This window comes from Nyctibius grandis, chromosome 4 (genome assembly GCF_013368605.1).
Source record: "Nyctibius grandis isolate bNycGra1 chromosome 4, bNycGra1.pri, whole genome shotgun sequence".
In the NCBI taxonomy this organism is placed as follows: Eukaryota; Metazoa; Chordata; class Aves; order Nyctibiiformes; family Nyctibiidae; genus Nyctibius; species Nyctibius grandis.
Window position 1 is genome coordinate 27808989 of NC_090661.1, and position 27985 is coordinate 27836973.

Below are 27985 nucleotides of genomic sequence, written 5' to 3' on the forward strand. Positions count from 1 at the left end.
GGCGAGCGGCGGATGCCTGCGGGGGGTTGACAGGCGGGCGGGCCGGGCGGCAGCCGGGGGTGGTGGCGGCGGCGGCAGGTACTGGTGGCGGCCGGAGCGTGGTGCCCGGGGAGCGCAGTCGGGCCCTTCGTGCAGCAGCAGCAGCGGCAGCGGGGCCCGGGGCGGGCCGCGGGGCTCGGCGGCCTGTCCGGGCGCTGCCGGGGCGGGGCGGAGCGGGGAAGGGGCCCTGCGGAGGGGCTGAGGCTGAGCGGGCGCGCCGAGGCTGGGCCCGGAGCCCCCGACCCCTCTGCCCGGGTGTTGCCGAGCCCGGGGAGCGCCGGGCTTGCCCCGTGCGGGGAGGCGGTTGTTTCTGCGTGAGCCGCCGAGCCCGGGTCCTCGCTGCCCACCCCGCGGGAGGCTGCCGGGCGCGGCGGGCGAAGCCCGGCCGGTAAAGCGCTGCGGACACCGGCGGGCGTTGCGGTCCCGGCACCGGGGCGGGGAGGACAAGGGCTCGGAGGCCGCGGAGTTTCAGCCACATCTTTGGTGTCGGCGGTGTGGCTGGCTGCTGGAGCTGGGGCACGGAGCTGGGCTGTAGCCCGGGCTGCTGGCCTGTCCCCTCCCCAGCGGCACCGGCCGGTGTGAGAATGCTGCGGGGGGGTGGGTGACCTGCCTCCCCTTTGGTGCCTGACAGCAGGGGCTGGTAAACGTCCCTCCGTTATGCAGCTGGCATGTACTATGGGGACTTGGGGCTCTCTTAACAGCGTGAATAGCAGCTCTTTGAGTCTCTTATTTGGATCTTGAAGTTGGCTCTCGGTTGCCAGAGGAGCTCAGTCTAAAGGGAATGGGAGAGGATCAGAGGTGTGGTGGAGAGGAGAGGTGCAGGCCCTGTAGTGCTGCGCGTGCCCCCATTTCTTCGCACGCTCCGCGTGTGTCGGGTGGATCCTGCACAGCACTTATAGCAGCCTCTGTACTTTGTGCTGCGGCTCCGAGGGAGGAAGCTGAGCTCCGCACTTTTGCTCTCAGACCCTGCAGAGAACCGCTAAAAGGAGGCTGATTGCTAGCTGGGATGGATTTCCAGCGGGCACGGAGGTGGCCTTCAGCAAAGGGTTTGAGATGACTGGGGAGGGAAGGCTGCTCATTTAAAAAGCTGTTACAATAATGAAGGGCCAAAGAGTTTCCCCAAGCAATAGTGTGTCTGTCCTGAGTGAGCTGGTCACAGTGCACCAGACAAAGCTGGTCTGGCTCTTGACCCTTCGATTCTTTCAGGATCATACTAGGGTAGTGATGCTCTCGGTGGTATCATCCGTCTTGATGTGAGGGAAGACTTGGGCTGGACTTTCTCAGTGGGTCTCAGTCCTGGGGCTCATTCACGCGAGTGAGGACTTTGGAAGTCTGCTGCCGAGTAACTGCTTCCTTTTTTTGCAATGTGGTTGATATTAAGACTGTAGCAAAGTGCGGGGACTTGATTGATGTGTACAGTAGGACAGACACTTGTCCAAACAAAACGAAACTGGGAGGAGGTGCAGATGGCAGCAGGGTCAGAAAAATAATATAGTCACCCCAGAACTGAGATTCCTTTGGGCCTGAGCATTGCTTGTTAATTGGACAGGGGAGAATTTTGGCTTTTGTAATTCTTTATTGTGTGTAAGTACAGGTCCAGGGCGTGGTAATACATGCATGGACATATTTTGATGTGTAGATTTACTTCTGAATTAATAGTACGTCTGGAAGAAGAACAGGAAAAGGAAACTGCTGTGGAGGTGCAGCTTGGAAATAAGTGATGGAAAAGTAGTGAAACTGGAATTGCAGAAAGAAATAGTCTGCGTGAACAGCAGCTACCAAGGCTTCGTAGATACAAGTGAACTGTCTTCCCTGGGTATATTCTGGTGGGACCTTTTGTAAAGAGTCTCCAGCTTAGAATTTGTGTGAAAATTGTATTTTAAAGGGCTGAGGTTTCTCTCCTTCAGCAGAACGTGCTGTTCTACAGCACATATCTCTGTTATCAAGAAAGTAAATTTTTATTAGACAGCGTGTTCAGGTTAACCAGTGTAGGTACAGAAAACATACTTAAATACTTGGAAAAATGGAAATAGTTGGCTCTTTAGAGCCTGGCAGTAAGTAAATGCTTCTGATGTCAAGTGTGAGTCTTTAGTTTTTAAATGTTTGAATAGACTTTTTACTTTTTAAATCTAGGTATATCATTTTTTTTTCCGTATGATTGGCTATACAAGGTGTGTCACTTGCATCTTGTTTTAGATAAATGTTATGACAAGTGGGCTTCTTAAGTTGTGTTATGTCTGGTGAAAAGCTGTTTTTTGACAACCTTTTCTCCCTTATACTGATACAGGATGGACTTTCTGCTCGATGACAGGTCCTGCTTATGGGTCATTTCTGAGTACACAGGGAGAAATCTCATGCAGCTGCACTGTCAGGAAGTAAAATGTATACCCTTATACTAAGATCCCCAAGTAGTTTCTTATATCCTAACTCCAGGTCTTTCCTTCTCAGTGCCTGCTAGTTCCCAGGTATTTAGAGGATTATATTTCTCTAAACTGTTCTAGGGTTACCTGATGTGAGACCCCGTGCTTTTGTCTTTTGCACTGTTGGGAAAGGGCTGGCAAAAATTCTGCAAAAGCCTTCTTATGCTCTGTGGGAGCAGGTTCACAAGAAGGACTTGAAATCTAAGAGGTCGTCTGCTCTAGATCCTTCTTCCATTAACATTTCTGCCATGAAGCACTAACCTAGAGCCAAGGAATGGAGCTGCCTGCCTGTCTGTGAAAAGCACGTGGAGGTATCTGGGGAGTCCGGTCTGCCTTTCCAAGGGGTAAGGAAGGTTTTGACAAGAGCCCTGTCCACTGGGCTCTTTTTCCAGTGTGGAACTGTAAGGATCCTACTGGCAACTTCCTTCTTCCACATGGTGCCACCCTAGGATTAATTTTACGCCTCAGGGGAAATCCCCCAGTGCTCTCTAATAAGCAGCTCTTCTGCCTCTGATCAAGCACTGCAAGTTGACTGTGAAGCCAAGTCATGATCCGTGTAGGGACAAGTGAGGACGCTTGGTGACTTGCTGGCCCTATGGCTGTACCGTCACTGCTCTGTGGAAAGATTTGGATTTGGTCCCTAAGTGCTTCAGGACCTCGCTTTGGGGACACTGTTGCTACTGGCATCCCCGAGAATCTCACGGGAAAGGCATCTCAATGGATGGCAGCAGTTGAACCTAGGACCTCTGTCCCCTACAGAGCCGGGAAGTCTCTGGGAGCTGGGAACGCTGAGGGGCTGCCCTGGGGGGCCGTGGATGCTTCCTCAGCGTGGGGTGCCGGGTTGTGGGGCTGCTGAGCTGCAGCGGGGAATGCTTTAAGCACACTGAGTCATAAGAGTTGGTGCCTGGTGTTACCATAGAAATCACATGAGCTGCTAGGGGAGGGGAGTCCTCGTCCCTTGGCTCGCCTCCTGCGTGGTTCCAGCATGAACTCACGGTGCAAGGGAACTTGATTTCTTGCTCCTTGTCTCTTTTGAGATCAGAGGAGGTCAGACAGCTCTCGCAGCCCTCACTGGAGGGCAGGGAATAATTTTGCTGGGGTCTCTGCTTGGCTGCAGTGGTCAGACCCTGTGTGTTTGCCATGCTGCCTTGGTGATCTGCTGCCCTTACATGTCTTGGTCTTTCCTATTTCAGGAATCTAATTTCATGTGCTTAGCAACAGCTCCCAGCCCTTTGGGAGCCCCAGAGAGGTGAAAACTGGTTGTATACTGGTAACAGATAAGGGAGGACAAAGTAGTAAGCATGGAGTGATCCAGAGGGAGAGGACAAACACTGAATATCCAATTTCCCGTACTCTTGAAATGCATCCCCAAGCTTGGTCGCAAGTGTTGCCCCGAGCATGGACGTGACGCCTTCCGATGCTCAGTCTCTCACAGTTTTTGTTCTCTGTGCTGACATGTGAGTAACTCTTTCATCATCGTTGGATAAACATACACATTCAAGCTCTAGGGATGGAAGATGCAAAACGTCGTTGCCCCCCTCCATTCTGCTAAAGGAAATAGCTTTACTGTGAATATAATCTTTCCATACAAAGGCGTTGTGCCTCCTCAGATCATCTTTGAACCCTTTGCCCTCCTTGTAATGCAAAAAAAGCACAAGCCTGTCTGAGAAAGAGCGTTACAGAGAGTCTTGCTGATGCAAGGTGTCATTTTGTTTTGCTTCAGTTCCTCTTGGCTTGCTGCCTGTGGGCTGCTGAATTACTGTCTGTGTGAGCAATCCAGATCTATGTACTTGTCCTTCCTAGTGTTTCCTTGCTTATTTCCAGGATGCTGACTTTAGAGGATAACAGCTGGTTCCTAAGGGGCCATCCCTAAGAACTGGTACCCTTAGGAGGTGCTATACGCTGTGCTAGCTCAGTCCTGGGTTTGATGTATCTTCTGCTCCAGGTGAGAGTGAGAAATATTTGCAAGCAACAGCAAACACACTGAGCTATCTGTTTCTTGGACCCTCTTAATTCCTTGGTCTCCTCAGTCTTATGGCATACTTGGTGAAAAATACTCATCCTGGCAATATGGCTTTAAATTAAAGAGATGATTCCTTGCTGCTTGCTGTCATGTAGGAGAAAGGATTTGCTGGCTGATGCTGAAAAGAGATGAGGGTTGTATGTGTATTGTTCTCACTGTCTTACTAGCTCAGCCTACAAAATCCTGTTTTAAGAAGCTGTTCACTTCTGTGTTCAGATCCTGGCACACTGAAGCACCCACTTCAGTGCTGCTGAGAGCTGTGGCCTTCCCTTATGGGGAGAAGGAGGGGTGATTCCTGGGAAAGCTTCCAGCACTGGGCCAACTGTGGAAACAGCTGGGCTTTGTGCCAAGCCCTTGGGAGGGAGGGGGAGCTCAGAGCTGGTACAGTGAGTGTGTCAGGCAGGGGCTGGTGTAGCCTGTCGCCTTCCTCAGCATCTTGCTGCTGCTTCTGTTTCTGGAGAGAAACTGCTCTGGACAGAGCTGTGGTCAAGCAGAGGCTTGCTGAGAGGGTTGGTACAGGCTCCTGATCGCCTTTTGATAGCAGCTGGCATGAAAGAATCTGACATATGTCAGACATATGTTGGTGCTCCTGGCTTGGAGGAGGAGTAGTTCCTGCCTGTGTTAAGGGGGAGGGGAAGTATGATCTCTGGATAAGTAAAAATAAGGGAGGATTTGGGGAAAATCAGTGAGAAGAGGAAGAGCCTCTATGGGGAGGTAAACTTGTGATCTCTGTGTCTCACCTAGCAATCTCTGCAGTCCTTGTTCTAGACGTTGCAAAATAAACTGCGGTATTTGGGGACCATGGCTACAGACCCACTCTCAGAACTTCAGGATGACCTGAACTTGGATGATACCAACCAGTCCCTCAGCCAGCTCAAACTGGCTTCCATAGATGATAAGAGCTGGCCAGCAGATGAAGCCCCTGCTTTTCCCAGATCAGGTAAGTGTTCTGCTTGTTTGGGGTCTGTGTTTTGGCCAAAAAGGAACTGTTTGTCTCACAGCATTGTGGTCATATCTACGTCTACAGAGAGCCCCAGCTCCGTTTGAAAGCTTTATAGACACATTAATCTTTCACCACACCCAACTGAATTAGCCCTGCCATTGAACAGTGCTAAAAAGCTCAGAGCCAGCTGATGTAAATATACTCTCTCAGTCCTGTGGCTGCCTGCACTTTGGTGCTGACAGTGCAGACATGCTGTAAGTCCTTGAGTGTCATCTGTTATTGCCTCTTGCAGGATAGTTTGGCCTTCCTGAGTGAAAGGGTCTTGAACTTCCATGTGGGAGGTGGGGCTGGAGATCCGAGTTGATGCTCTGAAATCCTGTGCTATGAACTGCTGCCCAAAGAGGTCAGGGAAATTAGCTCAAGGGCATATAGGACAGCCATCCATTAAGGAACGATGTTAAGATCCTCCTGCTCTAAAAAGCCATGATGGTGGCCTTGGCACTTGGGTTTTGGCCTTTGTGAATGTTTGTGACACATCTAAACAGTTGTTTTTGAGAGGGTGTACAGCCTGAGGAACACGTTTGGACGTGATTGGATTGACAGGTCTGTTCTGAAGTCATTGCTGCTCTTGCCCACTCAGAATTTCAACGGTGGGTTTCTGAGGTGGACAGATGCATACATTAGTCCCTCCCATGTTGAAGAGCCATTTTTTCTTATCCCTCTCTCTCTATTGTACCCCTAGCCAAGGTGCTCCAGATCCCTTCTTCTAATTGTTGTTCCATGTGTTTTGTGCAGAGGACTCCAAAGGCTCCCCTGAGCCCATCACTCACCTGCAGTGGGATGATCCCTACTATGATATCGCCAGGCACCACATTGTGGAAGTAGCAGGTAGTGGTCTTTCTGTTTTCTCCTTTGATGTCTTTGCAGCTGGGCTGAGGAAGAGTCTTTCTAATGGGTGGGGGGACATTGTGGGGGCATCTGCTATATGCCAGACCCAAGTGGCAATGACAGCTGGCCTTGTAAAGAGAAGGAGCACCAAACTTCTTGCCTGTTTGCAATATGTGTAATTTTCCATTGACCTTGGTTACATTTGCATTCCTTCTTGGCTCTTACTGTCTTGATTATATCATTAGGGGTCTTGGTTGCTTTTGCTGAATTGTTTTAGATGTGGCCCTTGACTATATCCTGAGCACAAGAATTGGTTTTTGCATGGTAATGCCACAGAAATTACCTAGTCGTGCAGTACAGCTTCAAGGTCCTCAGCTGCCTGAGTAATCCACAGTAGGTCTGGCAGCTCTCTATTATATCTGAATGGCCAGAGCTTGCCATCGTGTCCAGAAACAGCATTTACAGAAACCTGAAATAGGGGTAATAAGCCTATGTCCCACTGCAAGGAAAGACCTGATCATTCAGGGTCACAAGCATTTGGATTTGCTCTGTGTGGTTCTCTTACCCGTATTATTTTAATTACACTAACCCTTTGCGATTTACTGCTGGGACCTCCATAAGAAAGAGTTCTGGGGGTAATTTTTAGGTTGCTGTGGTAAGTCTGGGGGAAGGGTAATCCCAGTTTGTCTTGCGTTCCTTGTTTAAAAAAAAAAAAGCGCCTCTTCAACCTGTTGTGACCTGATTCACATTTCCTCCTTGGTTATCTATAGCCACCTTCTACCCCTCCTATTGCCATTCCTCTGTACCTTGGTCCCTGCCCCACATATGAATTTGCAGTGAAGCAGAGGCACAAGCTGGATTCCTCCTGATTCAGGGTTGTTCTGCAGCCGGGTTTAACCACAGAGGGAAGACTCTCAGGCACTTACCTTGGTAAGAGTTGTCCTGACATCATTCTTTTCTGGGCTGTCTTCTAGAATGAGCTTTCTTTCTCATGTTACATCTTTTGGGGAACAAAATGATACTGTTGTTCACTTCAGACAAAGTGCTTAGCAGAGAGTTTAGATCAGAGATGTTGATAAGACTGGAATGTCAGCCCAAACCAAGGATATACTTTGTGTGCTGCCTCCTGACGTAAGCACCAGTCTTTCTGCGGGATTTCTGTTCCGAGGTTACATGATATTTTTTTCACAAGCTTTCTGAATGGAATATCACTCCAATGGAGGTGTGCCTCAGTGGCTGTTGGAAAGCAGCCATTTAACACATTGTCTAGGATAGCAAATGAAGAACTATCTAACTTCCTGGAAGGATTTTGGGGTGGTATGATGGCTGACTGGGAGGTGTGCCTGCTTTGTGAAAGAGATCTCTTCCCTGTCGTGGTTTAAATCTGTGTTTCTAGTGAGCGCTCTGTCCCTGACGTGTCTCTGTATAGTGCAGACGCAGCTCAGAGGAGCTTTGGTTGTTGGCTGCTTCTGGCCACTTTTCACCAGTAGCTGGTTTATCTGTAAGTCTGTGATGATCCCACACACAGACTGTGGTGCGATGCCTTTCTGGGCATCAGAAGAGCTAGTAGCACAGCGTCAGATAGCAGATTTGCTGCCATGTAGTTTTGAGACTCGCTAGTGTCTCATCTCGTAGAAGCAGGATTTATGAAGTTGATCAAAGGGGCTTGAGTTGTAATCTGGGCTCTGGGGTGAAGCTGTTTGTTCAGTTTTCTTGGTCAATAATTAATAACACTAACTGTTTGGAGAATCAGACAGGGTAATGTTCTCTGGGCTGTCGTTGGAGGCAAACAATCTGGGAAAATCTGGAAAAATCCTATTAGAAGTAGCCTGGAGAATCAAAATCTCTCTGGAGGACTAAAATGGAACTGTTTGGAGCTGGCTCTACTGACAAGTTGTGCTTGTCAGCACTTTCAGGTGCAATAAACGCTCGCCACGCTGAGCCTGAAACAAAATAGCTCCACCCCGGTTCTCTTGTAAACATTAGCAAATGGCAGCAGATCAAGGGTAGTTATATCCATTCTGCTGATTTATGAGCTTTCTCTTCCGTGTCCTTCCCTGTTCTGCACTTGAGAGCAGAAAGCAGATGTATAACCCTGTTCCTGCCTTCCCTGAAATATATTTTGTGATGATGATGCTATTTTGAGACAAAAGCAGGCGGCTAGTTCCCATCCTCGGGCTGAACTCCATGGTCCCAGGGTTATCCTGTGTGGTCAGAAAAGTAATTGCTCCATGCAGGATGGGTGCATGGTGTTAGTAACTTATTAAAAGCCCAGTTTTGATGTCAAAAAGTTAGTGCATTCATTTTCTAGCTGACTGTAATTTCTGATTTGGTTCAAGGCATGCTGGATTTGAATATTCTGGCTATCTGCGCTAAAGAGGGAAAATAATATTTAAAAACATTTTGCAGAATTTGCTCGAAAAATAAGGGGTTTGGTTTTGTTTTTCACTTAAAAATAGCGCAGGAATTTCTTTGTGCCCTATGCTTCTGTCTCTTCTGGAGACTAGGACCTTCCTGGAAGAGGCTGTCCATGGGGAAGGCGCAGGCATGTCATTACTGTCCCGTGCAGTGTTGTGTCACAGGAAGATGGCAGCAAAAGGCATCCAGGCCACAGTTCTGAGGGAGTACCGTGGCATTGTTATGAATCAGAGTATTTTAGTTTTGGGAAACCTTCTTTTGTTCTGGGATTCAATGCTTTTCTGAAGGTCCTTTCAGACCTGCCTTAAGGTATGTGTTTCTGGAGTGTTTTATGCAGGCTCTGGAGAGGTCTCTGTGTGGTTGTGCTCTTTTTGACTCTGAGTTCCTCTTTTTGTGACCGTTATAGCGGAGAAATTTGTCTTTACACGTGGCTGGAAGTTGGAGCAGAGGCAGCTCGATTTCACTGCACCAGCCGCTTCTGCAAAGTGTGGTTTTTTTCCTTGCTCACATCACATAGCATTCGGAGGAAATGTAGGCTTCTGGTTGAATGATGTTGAGGAACTATCCCAAATTTCTGTTACGTTCAGGAGTTTCTGTATCCTTCTGCTAATTCTTATATGGCAAAGGTGCTGCTTCCATTTCCTTTGGGGTTGAGGCAGACTGGGGTGACATAATCTTGGCCTTGAATTTCGGCAGAGGCTGAATTGCAAGAATACAGCAGATAGTTAATAACAGTCTGAAGGAGGTCTCTGGAGATGGCAGTGCCTACTGGAAACCTGGGGCTGTGTGGGAAGAGGAGGGCTCTTGACAGCTCTCTGGCAACGTGTTCTTACCTTGTTTTTCTGCCCAATCCGAAATCCTGGTCTCACCTTTGTGGTCAATATGCATACCTATAGCTCTGAGGTGCATCAGCATTCCCATTTTACACAATAACTGGCTTTCTTCCTTTTGGGATAAGAAAACTGGGGCTTAACATATGACTGGCGTATGAATTTTCTGCTGCGGTGGAGGCTAGAAGTTGGTGTAGCAGTTGTCAGGAGAGTGGCCATCACTATTTGCTTCAGCTATGTAGTCCCTGCCCAGTGATTTCAAAGCTTTACTGAAACTCAGAGCATGTTTCTGCTGGTTTTTGTGGGAAATCTGCTGCCTCACACCATTAATTGGCAGTCTACCGGACTGCCCTCGCAGAGAAGGCGTGATGCTAGTGTGTGTAAGACCTGTGGTTGAAGTGGGAAAGCAAGGTGGGGAGCCGGGGGTGTACCTTCTTGCGTTGTTACTAGAGTGAAACTGCAGTTTCAACAGTGGATCTTTTTTCAGTGGGTGAATCTGGTACCAAACCTACCTGAAAAGCGTTGTGTCTGGCTGCAGGTGCCAAAGTTGTAACTAGTGCTGATGGTTTGCTGTTGCTCATTGACATGGGGAGGTAAAATCAATCTTGGAGCACCAGTAGCTATTGTTTCACTAAAGCAGGCAAAGGAAGAAGTTGCAGATAAAACTTGTGTTGAAAGTATGTTGCAGTGTGACTTTGGTGGCTAATGGGCTCAGCAAAGGCCTCTGATAACAAGAGTCCTTTTCCCTTCCAGTATGGTACATTATTATTGGCTCCATTAATACAGGGTGCCTGCATTTCTGCTGCTTTTGGATGTAGTTTCTGGATTTGACTTTTTTTTTTTAAGGAGTATTTGTATGATATGGAATGGTGAGTTGCCTCTGTAGAATTGGCCCCATCCAAAGCAAGCCCAGCTTATTCGCCATGTTTTGACATGTGAGATGCAGGGAATGGAGAGTTTCTAAGGGATTCTAAGGGAGACCAAGGGAATGGAGAGTTTCCTTCTAGAGCCCTGCTCTGCTCAGGCTCCTGTCTTGATAGGCCCATGTGGGTCTGTTGAGTATATAGCTGTGGGAGTGATGGAAGGGGGCTGGGCATGGCAATAAATGCCTTCATAGACCCCTCCCTGCCCAGAGAAACATTTTTTCTTTTTTCTAATTGGCAGTTTATTTTTTTTTTATTCAGAATCTACTATTTTTTTTTTTAAAGCTATGGGTGTGTTGAAGATCTAAATTGTCCCCATCTTCAGCTTCTTGCAAAACAGTCTGTCGGATGTGTTATTCATACGGTATGATGCCATCTCTTTACACTTCTGAAGTTGTTGAAAGGACCTTGACATTCAGAATTAGTTGTGTTTAACCATTTTAAAAGTGTCAGTATGGCAGTTGCCATTTTGGTGGTAGGGGAAGTGTAACAGTAAGGGCCAGAAATTTGACTATGATTATACAGAATTAGTTGCAAATTCAAGAAAGAGATTTTGGAATCACTGATACCACATCTAATTGTTAGATAAGGTTGCTTCGGAGAGGAGCTTGGGAGAAAGATGAAATAGAAGGAGCTTGACTGCTGCAAGACAGCAACTAAATGCATCCCAGCAGCAACCTGGCTAGACTCTGAGAGTTTATACTCAAGATTACTTTCTGGAAAGGGTGCGAAGCTTAGCTTGCTATAACTTTGTTTCTGTTCCTCCAGACCAGGGTGCACTTGATGGGGCCCAACCAGGTAGGTAGATTTTTTGTGGCACTAACATTTGGTATTGTAGATTATGGTATTCCTTTAGCATGACTGTGGCCTGTAGGTGGACTGTCTCAGGGGAGCCCAAACTTTGCTCAGCCTTAGGCTGCACTTGCAACTTTTCAGGAGTCCAAAGGCTGCACAAAATTGTCGTCTGAGGGCTGCACCTCTGCCTCAGGCACAGCAGAATCATCTGAGCCAAATTTGGCTTGTGGGTTTTACTTTGGGCACTTTGGGGCTCTTGGGTCTCAGTGTAAATCCTGTTCCTTTTCTGTCATGGTGGTGGCCTGCGTGGACCAGTTCAGTTTGAACTCAGATTTACCTCGTTGTCACGTGTGCTTGGGAAGTTCATCCTGGGATTGCTTCCTGTTCCTTCATATGATCATCTGCTGCGCTCACGTGCTAAGCAGCTGGTGCTTAAACTGGATTCTCCAGCTGAAAGCAATTGTTATATATTTCTTCTCTGTTTGGCTGCAGAGATGTTGTGTTTTGGTAACTTGTTCCTCATTCTAGCCTGAAGCTGTGCTAGATTGCTCTGTGCTTGCTGAGAGCATTTGTTAATACCTTCTGAACTTCAGTCCCAAGCCTTAAGAATTTGGCTGCCGATGTTTTCACGCTTCTCAATGTAGATGAAAACTTCTTTTGGTGTGAAATTCTTTCTGCTGTTCTGAACAGCAGGCCAAGACCTTCGCACAGTCCATGGAAATGCTGATCCTCACTGCCCCACTACGTGGACTCTTCTCCCCCATTTGCCATGCTCTCAGGCAGCCTCCCATTTTGCATTCTTTAATCTGGCCCTCTGGTATATTTTATATCCGTTAGAGCTGTAGTCACTTGGTAAGGCTTTATGATTCTGACAGCATTTGGATATTGGGAATATCTAGGTGGAAGGTGTCATGTATTGAAATACTTCTACTTTGAGCTCCTTACCTTCTTTTCCTGAGGGGCTAAATCCACTTTGAATTTAACAGGCAACTAAAACCTACTATACTTAAACACTGCCCAGCTGTGTCATAAGCTTGGCAGAAACCTGAAATTACATTAGAGAAGTTTTTTACTGACAGTGGCTCTGATAAACATGCTAAGCTTTGTGAAACTTGTGCAGTAGCATTCCAGAATTATGTAGTGGTGTCCTCTCCTTGACTGTGAACTCTGTTAACTTTGCTGTTTTACCAATAACACCAGCTTTTGGTGGCAAGTTTTATCTGTCTGCATCCTCTCGGTATCAAAGTACCAGGATATTCCCATTTGAATCTTTCATGGAGGTGGGCCCTCTGCGGAGGGTAACTGATGAAGGTAGGAATGAGCAGGGTCCCTGGAACTCAGTTATGCTGCCAGTGAGTAGTATGACAGCCTCCAGTTATGGCATAAAGGCTAACAGGTATATTTCAGGAGAAATACCTAGAAATACATAGCGGGATTTGCAAGTCAAGCATGTATTTTCTGTGTCGGCTGTATAGATTCATTTAACAGACAGTCCTGTCTCAGGACAGTACTGCTACCTTGATAGGAATTTCTGCTCTCATATGTTTGTATTGCTGCAGGTTTCAATCTGAAACATTAGCCTCAGTGTTTAAACTTCAGCCCTTTTAGAAATATGGTCCTGCACTGATGGCTTGGAACCACAGCCATAATGTTCCTTGCCCCTTGTCTCAGAAGTGCACTGGAAGCGCTGCTCTTCAGGTGAGAGGAAAAACTGAGTTTGGGCCTCAAAAGCAACATAACAATGTTCAGGAGAATTAGTGTGTCCATCAGCGCTACAAGTTAATATCTCTTTAGATGAGAAGCTGTCTTGACTGGAGAGGCTTTGCATATTGGCTACTGTCTTGCTCTTTGTTGTTAAAAAAATATATCTGACTTACATTCTATAGGGAGGTAACTTAATTCCAGTGTAGATTGAAAATATTTTTTATGTATGAACTTACTCACAAAGGTATGCACATTGTTGGGGTGCTCTGTGAGTACCAATGGTATCTAATTGCTTCTTTGTTGGTTTGTTGTTAACTATTGAGCATTCCTCATCTGGGAGAGGTAGGAGACAGCCTGAGAAGCTGAGTGATTACCTCATGGTCTGTCGTTGTGTTCAGTGGAAACTTTAGCTATTTGCAATTGCAAACAAGGGGTGAAAACCTAGATACATAAGATGAATATTACAAACAGGAAAGCAAACAGTACAAGGGATGGAGCATCTGGGAAAGATCAAACATGATAAGAATCTGTTCAGTTGAAGGCAGAGAGGCCACCTGCAGGCAGTTTCCTCCGACAGCCAAGAATGCACCAAATGGGCTTTAGGTTCTTGTTTATAAATTGGAACAACTGATATTTCAGCTTTGATGCTGAATTTTGAATTTTGTCATGTCTGGAGGAACCAGACTGATGTGATATATGTCAGGTGAAAACAAGATTGGCAGTTGGTTGTTTTGAAGGTGTCTGTGTTGTCAGGCTGAGCTCAGTGTGACGAAACTGGAGTGAAACCCAGAACTCAGTAATGGGCATGCTGGTTCCTGTGTAGGTCTCAGGCATAAATTCATTCTGATTTGGAAGGTAAAATGGGCACTCCTTTTTCAGTCATCCAGGGGACTGTAGATTATCTTTTGGTGTACTTGGCCCTGGAAATTTTCCAGGGAAAACATACCATCTCCCCTTTGGCAGAATCATGGATTGTGCGTTTTTTTTCTTTACCAGCAATCCCAGACCTTTTTACCAAGGCTATATAAGGAACGAGATTCTAGACTTTGCATAGGCCATGCCATAGGCTTTCATGTCATTCCAGAGGAAGGTGTTTAAGCTACACATGGTTCCTGACTCGTGACTTGTCAGGTCTGGAAATCAGTGCCCAGGAGCCTGAGCTGAGTATGTGGCCACCCACAACATTGCACGAACATGGTGCTGTACTGCAGTTCTTCACAACCAATGCCTTCCTTGATCAAGCTTGCAATCTGCTTCTGGCCCTCAGACCATCCACTCTGGTGTGAAACGCAGCTTCTCAGTTAACTGACTTTAGCACAGAGCTATGATCTGCAAAGATCTGTAGTCTTTCTGACCATTCTCTTTCATCACTATAAAATTCAACAGATTCTCAGATGGTACCATCTTCTTGCTGCTCTGTGCAGGCAGGACCCTTTGTCTTCCAGATGGAGACATACGAGTGGCTCAGGACCACTGGGAAGAGTCGCAATATGCCATGTTCCCTGCCCAGGACTTTGTAGCCTGCACCTCTGTTTTATAGACAGCTTATGTGCATTAGGTTCATCCCTAAAGCTTATAGCAAGCTATCAAGAAACTCTGGGCTAAGCAGAGAGTGGGCTACCGTGGGATATGCAATGTGATGTTGGTCTTGTGGCCTGGCTGTGACTGTATCAGGTTGTTTCCAGATGAGCCTTGCATCACTTCTAGTCCTGCATTCTGGGTCATGCGTCCTCCCTGATTGCCCCTTACCTCCGCATGTATATGTCAATGTGATGGCCTATGCCACCCCTTTTCTGGTCTGTACCTAGTGCCTCAGTGTCCCTAGCTTTTGTAGAGGTTCTGGCTTGTGTGCATCAGTAAATTCTGTCTCTTGTATTGTCTGGTGAGTGACTTGGAAATAGGACTTGCGAGGGAAAAATATAAGTGAACAAGTAGCAAGAGAATCTGTTCTTCTGGCCAGGATGGGGGTAAGAGTGTTAGTGGCATCTTAATGTCATGGCTGGTGTATGTGAGTTCCCTAGCTGCCATTTGCAGCAGCAAGTGGTCATCTGTTACTAACAGGCGGTGTTCCCAGAAACTTCAGGTTTGCTGTGCCAGGGTTCAGTTTGAGATCTCAGTTGTTCCACGACAAGTGTAACCAAGCAGTAGTTGAGGGCCAGAGCCCCTGCAAAGGTGAGAAGATGGCTGCACACTCTGAATACTGTAAATCAGTGTGGGGAAAATGATACATTTCAAGAGGAACGACGTATTGCAGGGCTGTCCTGCATAAGTAGCGATCCTTGCTGCTTTTCTGTGCTGTGGTCTGTATGAGATGGTTGTGCTGTAGGGGAGGAAGGAGAGTGTTGTTGAGTATAACCTCAGTAGCCCTTTCCACTGCCCTGTGCTCCTTTTGCTTGACAAGAAAACATAGCTCTTGGAGCAGGGCGAGTCGCAAGAAAGATGGGAAGACTTTAACCCTTCGCACTAAAGGAACCATTTCATCTCCACTGGTGCTAACAAGTAAGTCATCCTTATGGAAATGGATTGGGTATCGTCTCTGGGAGAGAACCAGACTTTCTCTCAAACTTTGTACATCCAAAAGATTTGTGACCTGGTTCGTTCTTACCTAAATCTCTCAATTCCCCTAGCATGTCTGCTAAGCTTGTCCATGCCCGTCTGCTCGGGTTGTGTTCATGGGGCTGAGATCTCTGCTGGCAGAAGTCCACTGACGTATGAAGACTTGCTTTGGGGAAAACTTGGCTTGTTGTCTCTGAAGCCTCAAGTGGTGACTGGGAGTGTCCTTCCTGAGATGAGGGTGCTTTATGGGTTATTTGGCTCCAGTGTGATGGGGACTGTTTTCTGCTGGGTTTTTACACAGAATGCTTTGTTGTGCTGCACTTCGCATCTCCTTCCAGCTCAGGCTGGAAAAATATCTCAGTGCATGGAAAATCTAAGAAGCAGTGAACAGCTTGTTCTACAATCCCCCTGGAGAATCCAGCAGTCGTACTTGGTCCATCTGTAGAAGAGGCTTATGAAGATGCTTGCTTCTCATCTGTGGGATGTGGCTAGGACTGCCCTGTTTCTAGGAATGTCTTGGTTTCCAGGGTATGAAATGGCTTTGTTCTGTGTGCAGGACTAAGCTTCAGGTGAAGCAAGAAACAAATGCACCAGACCATAAGCAGTCTGGGACTGTGTGCAGGACAGAAGGAGTGATTATTGTGCCTGTGAGGGGCAGTTTTCCCTGGGCCTCCCTGGACACACGTTGCATCAGGAGCAGTGCCCAGGGACAGCGTTGCAGGATTAATGCTCTGAGCACTCTGCCTTGTACTTGAGACCTCTATCCCTACGTGCCTGGAGGCATCCTGGCTTCCAATCCTTCCTCTTCTTTCAGGGCTGGAGCATGGGCTCTATTCTCCATTTGCATTGTTGACTTGCCAGGCCCTTGGTGTTCACGTTTCTGCTTCCATACTAGGCCTGTGGTAACTCTGCTGAAAATCAGGTTTAGCTTTGCTGGCAGCTGTGTCAATCCAGACTTCTGCCTTGTCATGGCAGTTTCCCATTCTCTGTTTACCCCTTGCTGCCAAGACCACAATGTAGTCCTTAAACTCCCTGTAATCTGTGGCATTTCATCTGCAGGTGATGACAAATATGGAAGGAAAGTCATTTTGTTCAGTGCCTGCCGGATGCCCCCAAGTCATCAACTTGATCACGTGAAACTGCTGGGGTGAGTAGTGTCTTAGGAGGCTGCTGTTAACTTCTTAAGCCTGACGTAATTCTCAGGTGCTGGATTCCTGAGGTCAGATCTATTTGCAGTAGCTTCTTTAGCTGAACATGTCCTCCCAAAGTGCTTACCTCCATTGCTGGGGATGCAAATCCTCTGTTATGGCACACAAAAATGAGTCCCAAAGGGAGGAAGAGCTTCTCTGTGGCAGAGCATGAAGTGAGTTCACTCGGTTGTCGCTTCTCAGGTATCTGAAATTCACACTGGACCAGTATGTGGAGAGTGATTACACACTGGTGTACCTGCACCATGGCCTGACCAGTGAGAACAAGCCATCCCTGAGCTGGCTGCGGGATGCCTACAGGGAATTTGATCGCAAGTGAGTAAGGCTGTAGCAAGCAAGGATATAACATGCTGTTATGTAGCCTAACATAGATGATCTTCACCAGGCCCCTCATGTAGCTTGGTGATCATAATTTACTATCACTTATTTCTGCTCCTTATGGAGGTGGGTTGTTGTTTAATGCAGGCTGAATCATGGGATAAACAGCTCCTTCTGTAGTTACATCCTTTAGGCCAACAGGCAAGCAGCAAAACCAGGACCCAGTGCAAGTGCATCAGCCCCAAGTATAATTGTTGTTTCCTGGTGAGGCTGCTCACTGCTTCTCGATGAATCTTGGAATACAGTAGAGCATGCCCTTAGGCTGCCGAGTGGCCTGATACAGCTACGAAGTATGGGAGAGCAGAGGCCATGGGTGCTGGGGAGTGGTGAGGCTCAGTGCAAAAGGAATGGAGCACCCAGGGTGCCTTAATCTTGTGAAAAGGTTGGTTCCTCTGCTTAAAGTGCAGCTCATTCTTACTTAGCTTCACTTGGCAGGTACAAGAAGAACATCAAAGCTTTGTACATTGTGCACCCAACCATGTTCATCAAGACCCTGCTGATTCTCTTCAAGCCTCTGATCAGGTAGGAAGCACTACAGAGGCTCATCCACGTCCTCACTCTGCAGGGGAATAATGGGACATTTTCAATGGGGCACAAGATGAGCCCAGGCTGCTGAGCCAGCCCTGGAGTCTCTCACCTTATGCTATCTCCTCCAGTTTCTGAGCTCAGAAATATTCAGACACAAGAAGCACTGCTTTGGGAACCTACAGAGTGAGCAGCTCTGTGCTTCTCCCTTTCTGTCCAGCCAAGTAGAAGTGAAGTGTTGCAGGCTCTGCTAATAATGAAAAAGGAAGTGAGAGTATCCGTCCAAATTATATTAAATTCATTGTGTTGATGCTGAAATCCTAGCTCTGTAAAATGATTGAAAACAAAACTTTCTCTAGCCTACTGCTAAACTTAGGAAGGAGAAATCCAGCATTGTAGGGCGCCTGCTGCTGCTAGGGCTTCTAATGTGACTTGGAAAGTCTTGGCATCTCCTGGTAAAATATATGGAGTTGGAGACCTACGTGGGTGCCATCTCTGCTGCTCAGCCATACCTGCCCCTTTGCCCCATTGATGTCTGTTGCAGACCGCTGCTCTCCTAGCCTGTGAGAAGTCCGTTCTGATACTGGATTTTCTGATTCCTCACATACCTGCTTTTCTCTTGTTTTTCAGCTTTAAGTTTGGACGAAAGATTTTTTATGTGAACTTCCTTAGTGAGCTGGAGGAGTATGTGAAGCTGGAACAGTTGGGGATCCCAAGCCAAGTGCTGAAGTGAGAATGCTGCCTGTCTCCCATTTGCTTAGGGCTCTGTGAGAGGGGACTTTTCTGGAGGAATGGCAAGGGAGAGGAAGAGATTGTTCCATGGAGGCAGTGGTTTTGGAGGGAGTGGTGACAAATTGCCTTAAAGACTGTTGTTTCTCTCCATGCTCCTTCCTGTGTGCCCTTGGCCCCAGTGCCCAGTTCTGTCCTTGAGTTAAAAATCCTCCTCCAGTGGAGCACCAGTCCTGCCTCTCCCATTCACCCCTCAGGGGCTTTCTGCAAGCTGCTGACCTTAACGCTGACCTGGAGCTTGTGGTGTGCATCTGCTGCATCTTGGCACCTGCCTTGCTCACTCTGCCCGGTTCGGCTTGTCTTTGGGGCTTCCCAAAGTTGCCACAATCTCAGTCCAACCAGTTTGATTCCCTGTCCCACAAACACACATGCAAGTGTCTCATCACAAGCAGTGCTGTCCTGGCCTCCTGCCCACGCTGTCTGTCATCCTTAGCTACTCCAGCTCCTGATTCCAGATAGATATTCCTTTCTCCCTGCCTTTTTTCTGGCAACCAGATGTTTGTTCTTGTTGCCTCTGTGCTCCAGAGCTGCCTGTCCTGTTTTTGCCTAGGTGGAATCAACCATGCTAGGTTGGAGCTGTTACCAGTGGGTGTGCAGTGGGTCGTGCGCAGCGCTCGCTTCGTGCTCTTCTGGGAGGTTGAGTGGCTTTTTACTAGTCTGTGTTTTGCCACAGATATGATGAATATCTGAGATCCCTGCAGAAACCTTCACAAGTGCCCCAGAAACCAACACCCCCGCGCCCACCACTGCCAAACCAGCAGTTTGGAGTCTCGCTTCAGTAGTGAGTATCTCTGGATTGTGTTGCTTTTGCCCTGACTTGCTTGATATGAGGTCACTGTATTTATAACTGAACAGCAGCAAAAGTGGCTGTAAAATTTCTTGCAGTTCAGACTTCCTACAAAGCTTTAATCATTCTTCTGAGGAATTCTGCATTCATGGCCAGATCCTGACTGACTCAGTTTAGTTCCACCCTCTTGATTCCCCAGCTAGATTGTATCTAAATTAGGATGAGATTGTTTCTGCAGCTAAGGGTCACTAAGGGAGGAGCAAAATAAGGGCCATGGAGGTGGCTTTATGCCACTGGAAACTTCCTTTAAGCAAAGGAAGTCTGTAGGAGGCTGATGGAGGTCTCTTTAGGGCTATGCTATTTTGATTGAGCAGTGCTGCGGATCTGTTTCTTAGTTTTTTTCCATATCATAAATTCTATTTTAAAAGCACTTCTATTCACCCTTGTACTGATTCCCAGCCCCCCTTCCTGTATGGTGACACGAGCAAACACAGACGCTGGCAAGGGCTAGTGATACTGGCTAAGTGTTGAAGGTATTTTTAACTTTGAGTGTGATTTTGCCTCCCTGGGGAATGAGGGAGGAGCCAGTACTGTGTGGCCAGACAGATCGTCTGAAGCAATCTGGGAACACATTCCCCAGCTTCAACACAGTATTTCCAAATGTAGCCCCCGTGGTGCTGTGTGCCTGAGCTTGTTAGTAGCCTCAGAGGGGTGAACAGCTCCATGCTATCAGTGGTATAGACAATCGAATGTGAGGGTGGCAGTGCACACCTTGGCATCACTAGGTCTTCCCTGACAGCCATTGGGTTGGTACATCTTCCATTGCAGGAGTGGAGTGGGTAAACTTATCCCATATATATTTCTCTAATGTGTCAGCTTCTTTCTGCCCTTGCTCCTATGGGGAAGGAAAAAGGAAGCTTAACCCTTTTCACCTGATTCATAACTAGCAGCCTTGCCTTCTGGGAACCCCTTTGCCCTGGTATCTACAGGCTGTGATTTTTACAGAAGATAGAGAAATATTCCTGTGGTGTAGTAATGAGCTCATACTTGCTCCAGTGAACGATGTAGCATGATGGGTGAAGAGGAGAGAAGGCTGGAATAATGGCTGAGCCAGGGGCTGGGATAGCGAGATCCTCTGTGGTAGAGCTTGTGTAGACAACTTCAAGACTCAGGGCCTGCATGCAGGGCAGGGAGGACCAGTCATTTGTAACCTTTTGTCTCTTCCCGCAGTCTCAGGGAGAAGAGCCCTGATCAGTCTCCTGTTCCTCTGGTGGTCAGAGACACCATTGCTCATTTGCAGGAGCATGGTAAGTGTTCAGGGGAAGCTGTAGCCCCTCTTAATTCCATGTCAGTGGCCTCTCCTCCACCCAAGTTACCATCTAGAGTGCTGTGGGCACTCAGCATGGCTTCACCAAGGGGAAGTCATGCTCAACCAACTTGATAGCCTTTTATGAGGATGTTACCCGGTGGACAGATGATGGTAAAGCTGTGGATGTGGTCTATCTCGATTTCAGTAAAGCGTTTGACACGGTCTCCCACAGCATCCTCGCAGCTAAACTGAGGAAGTGTGGTCTGGATGATCGGGTAGTGAGGTGGATTGTGAACTGGCTGAAGGAAAGAAGCCAGAGAGTAGTGGTCAGTGGGACAGAGTCCAGTTGGAGGTCTGTGTCTAGCGGAGTCCCGCAAGGGTCGGTTCTGGGACCAGTTCTATTCAATATATTCATTAATGACTTGGATGAGGGATTAGAGTGCGCTGTCAGCAAGTTCGCTGATGACACAAAACTGGGAGGAGTGGCTGACGCGCCGGAAGGCTGCGCAGCCATTCAGAGAGACCTGGACAGGCTGGAGAGTTGGGCGGGGAGAAATTTAATGAAATATAACAAGGGCAAGTGTAGAGTCCTGCATCTGGGCAAGAACAACCCCATGTACCAGTACAAGTTGGGGGCAGACCTGTTGGAGACCAGCGGAGGGGAAAGGGACCTGGGGGTCCTAGTGGACAACAGGATGACCATGAGCCAGCAGTGTGCCCTTGTGGCCAAGAAGGCCAATGGCATCCTGGGGTGTATTAGAAGGGGTGTGGTTAGTAGGTCGAGAGAGGTTCTCCTCCCCCTCTACTCTGCCCTGGTGAGGCCGCATCTGGAGTATTGTGTCCAGTTCTGGGCCCCTCAGTTCAAGAAGGACAGGGAACTGCTAGAGAGAGTCCAGCGCAGAGCCACGAAGATGATTAAGGGAGTGGAACATCTCCCTTATGAGGAGAGGCTGAGGGAGCTGGGTCTCTTTAGCTTGGAGAAGAGGAGACTGAGGGGTGACCTCATCAATGTTTATAAATATGTAAAGGGCAAGTGTCAAGAGGATGGAGCCAGGCTCTTCTCAGTGACATCCCTTGACAGGACAAGGGGCAATGGGTGCAAGCTGGAACACAGGAGGTTCCACTTAAATTTGAGGAAAAACTTCTTTACGGTGAGGGTGACCGAACACTGGAACAGGCTGCCCAGAGAGGTTGTGGAGTCTCCTTCTCTGGAGACATTCAAAACCCGCCTGGATGCGTTCCTGTGTGATATGGTCTAGGCAATCCTGCCCCGGCAGGGGGATTGGACTAGATGATCTTTCGAGGTCCCTTCCAATCCCTAACATTCTGTGATTCTGTGATTCTGTGATAAAGAACAACAGCAGTCTAGAATAAGGTGTAAAGGCCCGACCTAGGTGAGTTAACCTTCAAGAGACATTGTGCAGGGCTTAGGAGACCTCTTTCTTCCAGTTATCCATACTCCCACTTGTATGAGAGTAGCAAAATGCTCCTTGTATCCTTTGCCTGGTAGTGGAAGCAGAAAGAATTGCCGTACCCTGAAAAAAGGACTTGTTGACATCTGTCTGAACGCCCCACAGCATGGATTTATGATTGTTAAGACCAGCATTTTTAGAGACTCTCCCATGGCTGATCTTTCTTCTCCATCTGCCCTCACTTCACAGCTCTTACTACAGAGGGGATTTTCCGGAGATCAGCAAATACACAGGTTGTCAGGGAGGTCCAGCAAAAATACAACACGGGTAAGTGCCTGAACTCAGCAGAGCCCCTCTCATTCCCTAACTACTACTGTCCAACTGGAACTGTGTTGGAACTAGTCTATCATGGCTCCTCTCCTTCTCCAATAGGCCTCTAGGTGAGGCCCCATCAGGGTATGACCTGAGTTGCAAGGGAGAAGCATCTGATAATTCCGCTGTGTGGAAAGCGTATTCCTTCCCACACATTTTCCCCTCGCTGCCCTTTTCCTTCCTGAAAATTTCCATTTCTCAGGGTGGGATATACAATCTTAGTCTGGTTATACTGGAGGGACTGAAGAAACTTGGTCATTGAGGACTTCTGAAGATGTAGTGCTGGATTCAGCAGTGCTTTGCATATGCTTTTGGGGCGCATTTTTCCACTCTGCTAGAAGATGTGGTGCTTCAGTACCTTCTCTGTGTTGTTCTTTAAAATACAGCTTCCCTAGCTCTGGGCCCTGGCCACCATGTCCCATTCTTTGTCTGGAGGAGGTCCTGCTTTGGCCAGTGAGCGCTGAGTCTCTGCTCTACTTTCTCAGGTATGCCTGTAGATTTCCAGCAGTATGAAGATGTCCACCTCCCTGCTGTGATTCTCAAGACCTTCTTGAGGGAGCTACCTGAGCCCCTCCTTACTTTTGGCCTCTACAGCCATGTTGTCAGCTTCCAAAGTGAGTCGTAACAAGAGTATGCTACTCCCTGAATGTTGCACTGGCCAAGGGCAAAGATATCTTTGGTGGGGGCAATCTTGCATAGGATACCCTGTGTCTGCAAACAGGGCTTTCATCAGGGTGGGTGCTGAGGATTCCTCATGGACCTGCTTTTCCTGTCTCTCTTGATTTTTAGGTGTGGAGGAGGTGAATCGTGTGGATGTTGTTCGTAAAACACTCCAGACTCTGCCAGAAGAAAACTACCAAGTGCTCCATTTTCTGACAGCCTTTCTGGTGCAGGTGAGCTGCTCCAAAGGTGGGCAGTCGTATTCTAGTTCAGTTGCTGATACCTTGTGTCAGCTTTTTGACTGCCTGATCCCTTTTTGCTTTGAGAGGAAATGAGTCTCAAGCTAGGAAGTTGCCTTTCTTTACCTTATGTTCTCATTATACAGCGATCAAGAATGATCATGATGAACTGGTCTAAGCAGTTGCTTCTCATAACACTGAGAGGTGCAGGTGGGCATTAAGCCCGTGTGGTCTGTACCAGGGAGGCTGAAAGCTCCCCAGGGTGGAGGTACAACTGCAAAATACGCAAGTAGAAGATTAGATTAGAAGAGTGGTCTCAGATCCACCCTCCAGAACTTTCTGCTGCCAGGGAAGCCACTGCAAGGCTGTTCTAGCAAGAGGGAAGATAATTTTGTTTTGAGTGGTGATCTGGACTGTAGAGATACTGGCTGACAATGCTCTTAGTTCTATTGTTATGATATGGCCTGGTGGTTAAGCCGTAAGCCATAGTGGCAAATGGCAAGATATTGCTCCTCACCTCCTGAATGCTGGATGTCATGTGTGTTCCCCTCACCCATCTTCTGGCATTGGGCCTTCAGCTTCTCTCCTCCCATTTGCCCTTGGGAGTCTGTCAGCTCTGGCTTTGGGGAGGGTAGAGGGCAGCTGCTGTGTGGTTCTGTAGCATTCACAATGGTCTCTTTCCTTCCCACATAGGTCTCTGCTCACAGCGACAGAAACAAGATGACAAACACCAACCTGGCAGTTGTGTTTGGCCCAAATCTGCTGTGGGCCAAAGATGTAGCCATCACCCTAAAAGCCATCAACCCCATCAATACCTTTACCAAGTTCCTGCTGGACCACCAGAAGGAGCTCTTTGAGGACGTGGAGGCCTGAATCCAGGCGAGCCCACACCAGCACACTGTGCCCATCTTCCCACCTTCTTTCCCACCTTGTCTTGGAGCTGTGACCAAGCTGTCTCCAGTGCAAAGGGACCATTGATCCTCTGGGTGATGAGCAGAGCGAGGGCTGTGGAGATGGTGGAGAAGGTGTGTAAGTAAGCGAGCAGGAGACCTGCTGCTCCAGATGGGGAGGGGAGCTGGTCTCCCAGCTGCTGAGAGTGGAGTCCTAACCCATCTGCCAGTCTGTGCAGCTCCTCCAGGGCTCATCACCAGTCTGCTGCCCTATCAGATGACCTGCCTTCCTTTCTTCCTTCCCTCATATGAAGTTTTTCTGCCCTCCTGGTCCCTTCCTCAGCAAAGACCTTTTTTTATTTAAGCTCCCAATAGCCCCAGCTCACCCGCCTTGCCTCAGCTGGGCTGTCTGGGCTAGGGCAGGCTTGCTGGGGTTTGTGGCAGAGTTCTTGCTGCGAGTGCCATCTCTCAGCACTGAACGTGCATCCTGCCTTTCCCCAGAGGCACCTAAAGCAGGGAAGGGAGCCAGGCAGCCCTTGTGCTTCAGGTAGCAGCATGTCCTGCACTTGCAAACACTGCTCTAGACCCCATGCTTTTGGCAGGCAAGTGAAGGACAGGCTCACGGCACGTGGGCTGAATTTTAGCTGTCAGACTCCAATACCAGGAAGCTGAATTTAGCCCAAACCCCTCTGGGGTCACCCACTCCAGATACCATTCAGTGTTTGCTGGGGTGTAGTGGGTGAGGTGCCTCCCATAGTTACCCAGCTCAGGCATGTTTGTCCCTCCAGCAGCATTTCCAGCTTGGCTGGGAAGGTTCATGCCAGACCTGGCTGTGTAGAGGGGCTGGCTGGGGCCCTTTGGCAGCTGGTGAGCCTGAATGGCAGGGGCAAGTGCCCTGGTGGCACTGAACTGCTGAACACTATGAGGATCACTGCCTTTCCCTTTGGCAGCAGCACAAGGCCTCTTCTCCTCTTGTCAGACATGTGTATCTGTGCTCACTGACAGACCGCCTTGGCTAGTTGTCTTTTTGAGCAGAACTTACCCCAGCACAGTGTAACAGAGAGCATGGCCTTGAGGGAAGGTTTAGGGACTGGGGCTAACCCTCACCCTGGAGTGCACAAGGTCTGGATTACAAATTTCTGCCCAAGTGCTGAGCACTCGTGCCAAAGCTGTGGGGGAACAGCTATTCCATGCCAAGGGCCTTTGACCCATCTCCTCCTCGGTTCATACCTTCCTTCTACCCTACCATGGAAGCCTGGTCAGATGCACCCTGTATGCCCTGGGCACAGCTGGAGAGATCGGGTTGTCTGCAAGGCAGGCTCAGAGTGGGGTGGGCCTGGCACCTTCCCAAAGCAGCTGCAGTTAGGGCATTACTGTTGGTTTTCTGTTGCAGCATTGCCGTTACCTGAGCTAAAAGAGATCCCTCTCCTTAGCCTGGGCTCAGCAGGGTGTTAGTACGGAGCTTCTAGCCTTGCTTCACTGGTGTGTTATATCTTTACACCTTGTGCCCTGCATGCCTGGGCCAGTCCTCCCTGCTGCATCTGGCCATGGGGACAAATTCTTTGGACCAAGCAGAACCAATTTTTAAAAAGCTATTGGATGCTAAATAGGATTTGCTTTTTCATAATATTTTAGCCTGCCTTTAAACACTGACTAAAGGTCGGTGCCCCAGTTGTAATCAAAATAAGTGACATCTGCTGCAGGAATTATGGAAATTGCTCTTTCTGCTAAGCTCTGGAATGGGGATGGGTGTGAACATAGGCAGCTCTGCGGGGCAGCGCAGGTCCAGCCAGCTGGCTCAGAGGAGGCACAACAACATGTGGGTGGAAACAGCAAGCAAGAGACTGAGGATTACTAAGGCTGGAGCAAGAGATGTTCTAGGAGAGGGCTGGGTCTGATCCCTTCCAGATACTGGGGGACTTTCCCCTGTGGAGGCTACAAGACTGCTTAGTCTCCCTCTTCCCAGAGTAGGAGTCTCCCCAGTTTGGCCAGGGTATGAATTGTTTCAGCCTGAACAATTCACAGTGGTAACCAAATAAATATTTTGGAGGTAGAGATACTCAGCTAATTCACCTGTGATCTCTGCTAGGGCAAGTTAGCAGGGCTGATGTGCTGTGGAGGAGTAATCTCCTGGGATGGACAGTGTGGAGAGAGGTATACTTGCCCCAGTGTTTGTTTTAAGAGGCAAGGCTTTCTGAACAGCCTGGGAGGAGCGTGGAGGCTGAGGGAGCCCAGTGCAGCCCCTCTTCCCCTGCAGGCACCCTGCTCTGTGCACGCTTCAGTATGGGGGTAGACTTGGTGCTCATACTGTATCTGCAGCTGACAGTGCCCTCGCTTATATCTCCCTAGAGGAAAGGCAAACCCAGCTAACTTCTCCTGGGACAGACAAGCTCATGGTTGGCAACTTGGAATGGGAAGTGCCTGTGTGCCGGGGCATGGGGCCTTGGCCTTACGCACAGCCCCAGCTCCCAGGGGAGTGTGGCGTGTTCCAGCCCTGCAGAGTAGCAAGGACCGGTTCCCTGCCCAGTAGCAAGAGGAGCAGTGCTGGGGTAGCCTAGCTCCTTTCCAGGGTGAGAGCAGGGATTGCTGCAAGTGTCCCTGTTCTGGCTGGAGTTTCTTTGGTGGGTGTCTTTTTTTTTTTTTTTTTTTTTAAGTGAATTCTTGAAATAATGTTTCCTTTTTTAGCAAAATGGAGACTGGTGCATCCCCTGCAGGCTGGGATAAAAGCCTGCTCCAATTCAGTGCCTGCAGGGAGCAGATTTGGAGGGTGTTCAGGAAGCTGCTACTGCTCATGGTGGGAAAGTGCTGGCAAATCCCAGAAAGGACATGGTGTAAATATCCCCTTTCCTCTGCTCCTTCTCATGCTGGAGCTGCCTGGCGGCCCTGGAGCAGGCACAGTAACCAGGGCTGCTTTTGCTTCTGCAATCTGCCCTCCTGAATGCCTTGTATTGAAATGTCCCTCCTGTGACTTGAGCAAGGAACTGGCCTGGGCCTGCCTGCAGCCTGTGCTGGGTGGGTGGCCACCAGAGCCTGCATCTGCCAGGCTCAGGGGGTTAAACCCTCTCCTCACCTGGTCAGCCTCCTCATGCAGGCAGGGCGGTCGCTGGGCTGGGTTTCTCTGCCACATATAGGCAGGGGGCAGTATCTGATTAGGGTGCTGGTCTTTGTCGGTTTTCTCCTTGCTGTAGAGCTGCCCAAGGGTCTCTTCCCATCTTTCAGGTTAGCTATTAGCCATTTCTCCCTGTGGGGGTACTTGTTCCACTTCAGCCCTCTGCTTTTTAGCACCTAGACTGTTCCCCTGTGCTAAGCCTCCTGCTGTCTTAGTGGCCCCTGCTCACTCCCTGCTCACTGGCCCAAGCTGTGTTCTCACACCAGAGCTTCTGGGTAGTGCAGGTGGGGGCTGGGGCCATCTGGATGCCTTGTGGCAATGTTTGCTAATTAGAGAGAGAGCTGAGGGCCAGTTTGGTCCACGTTGCCTCTTTTATGCACAGGGGCTCCTGTGCAAAATTTTTGGCTTTGCTTTTGTTGCTGATGTTCCCTGCCTTCTTTTCTGTTGACATTCATCAGGTGCAGGGCTGGGGTTTTCACGGTTCACATTGTTTATTTCCTTCTGTTCTGCACCAATCTTATATTTCACAGTTTTCACTTTTTGTATTTCAATAAAAATCAAAATGTAATCCCAGATCCAGGTGTGTCTGTCAAGTGGCAGCAGCTGTGGCACATCTACAAGAAACAGAAGTAGGGCTGGCTACGCTGCCAGCCACAACCGTGCAGAGAGGGAGGAAAGTGAGTCTGAAATGCCTCCTATGTGAGTAACTCTGGGAAGAAATACCAGTTTGCAGGAGCCTCAGGCTGCAAACAGAATTCAAACAAAAAT

General features: G+C 48.5%; 1 protein-coding gene across 1 annotated transcript; it reads left to right on the forward strand.

The window, feature by feature from the left end:
* The first annotated feature begins 5 nt into the window (after positions 1 to 5).
* ARHGAP1 (Rho GTPase activating protein 1) lies at positions 6 to 27790 on the forward strand. Its single transcript, XM_068398205.1, has 13 exons — positions 6 to 78; positions 5239 to 5422; positions 6221 to 6313; positions 16599 to 16686; positions 16931 to 17062; positions 17561 to 17647; positions 18281 to 18379; positions 19113 to 19220; positions 20457 to 20533; positions 22197 to 22274; positions 22805 to 22933; positions 23109 to 23212; positions 23912 to 27790. The coding sequence occupies exons 2-13, from the start codon at positions 5284 to 5286 to the stop codon at positions 24089 to 24091; spliced, it is 1314 nt and encodes a 437-aa protein (XP_068254306.1). The 5' UTR covers positions 6 to 78; positions 5239 to 5283; the 3' UTR covers positions 24092 to 27790.
* Positions 27791 to 27985: the final 195 nt, after the last annotated feature.

Coding starts and splice junctions, on each gene's coding strand:
- ARHGAP1 (XM_068398205.1), top strand. CDS start 5,284: ATGGCTACAGACCCACTCTCAGAACTTCAGGATGACCTGAACTTGGAT. Junction 18,380..19,112: donor ATCCCAAGCCAAGTGCTGAA/GTGAGAATGCTG, acceptor GTTTTGCCACAG/ATATGATGAATATCTGAGAT. Junction 23,213..23,911: donor TGACAGCCTTTCTGGTGCAG/GTGAGCTGCTCC, acceptor CTTCCCACATAG/GTCTCTGCTCACAGCGACAG.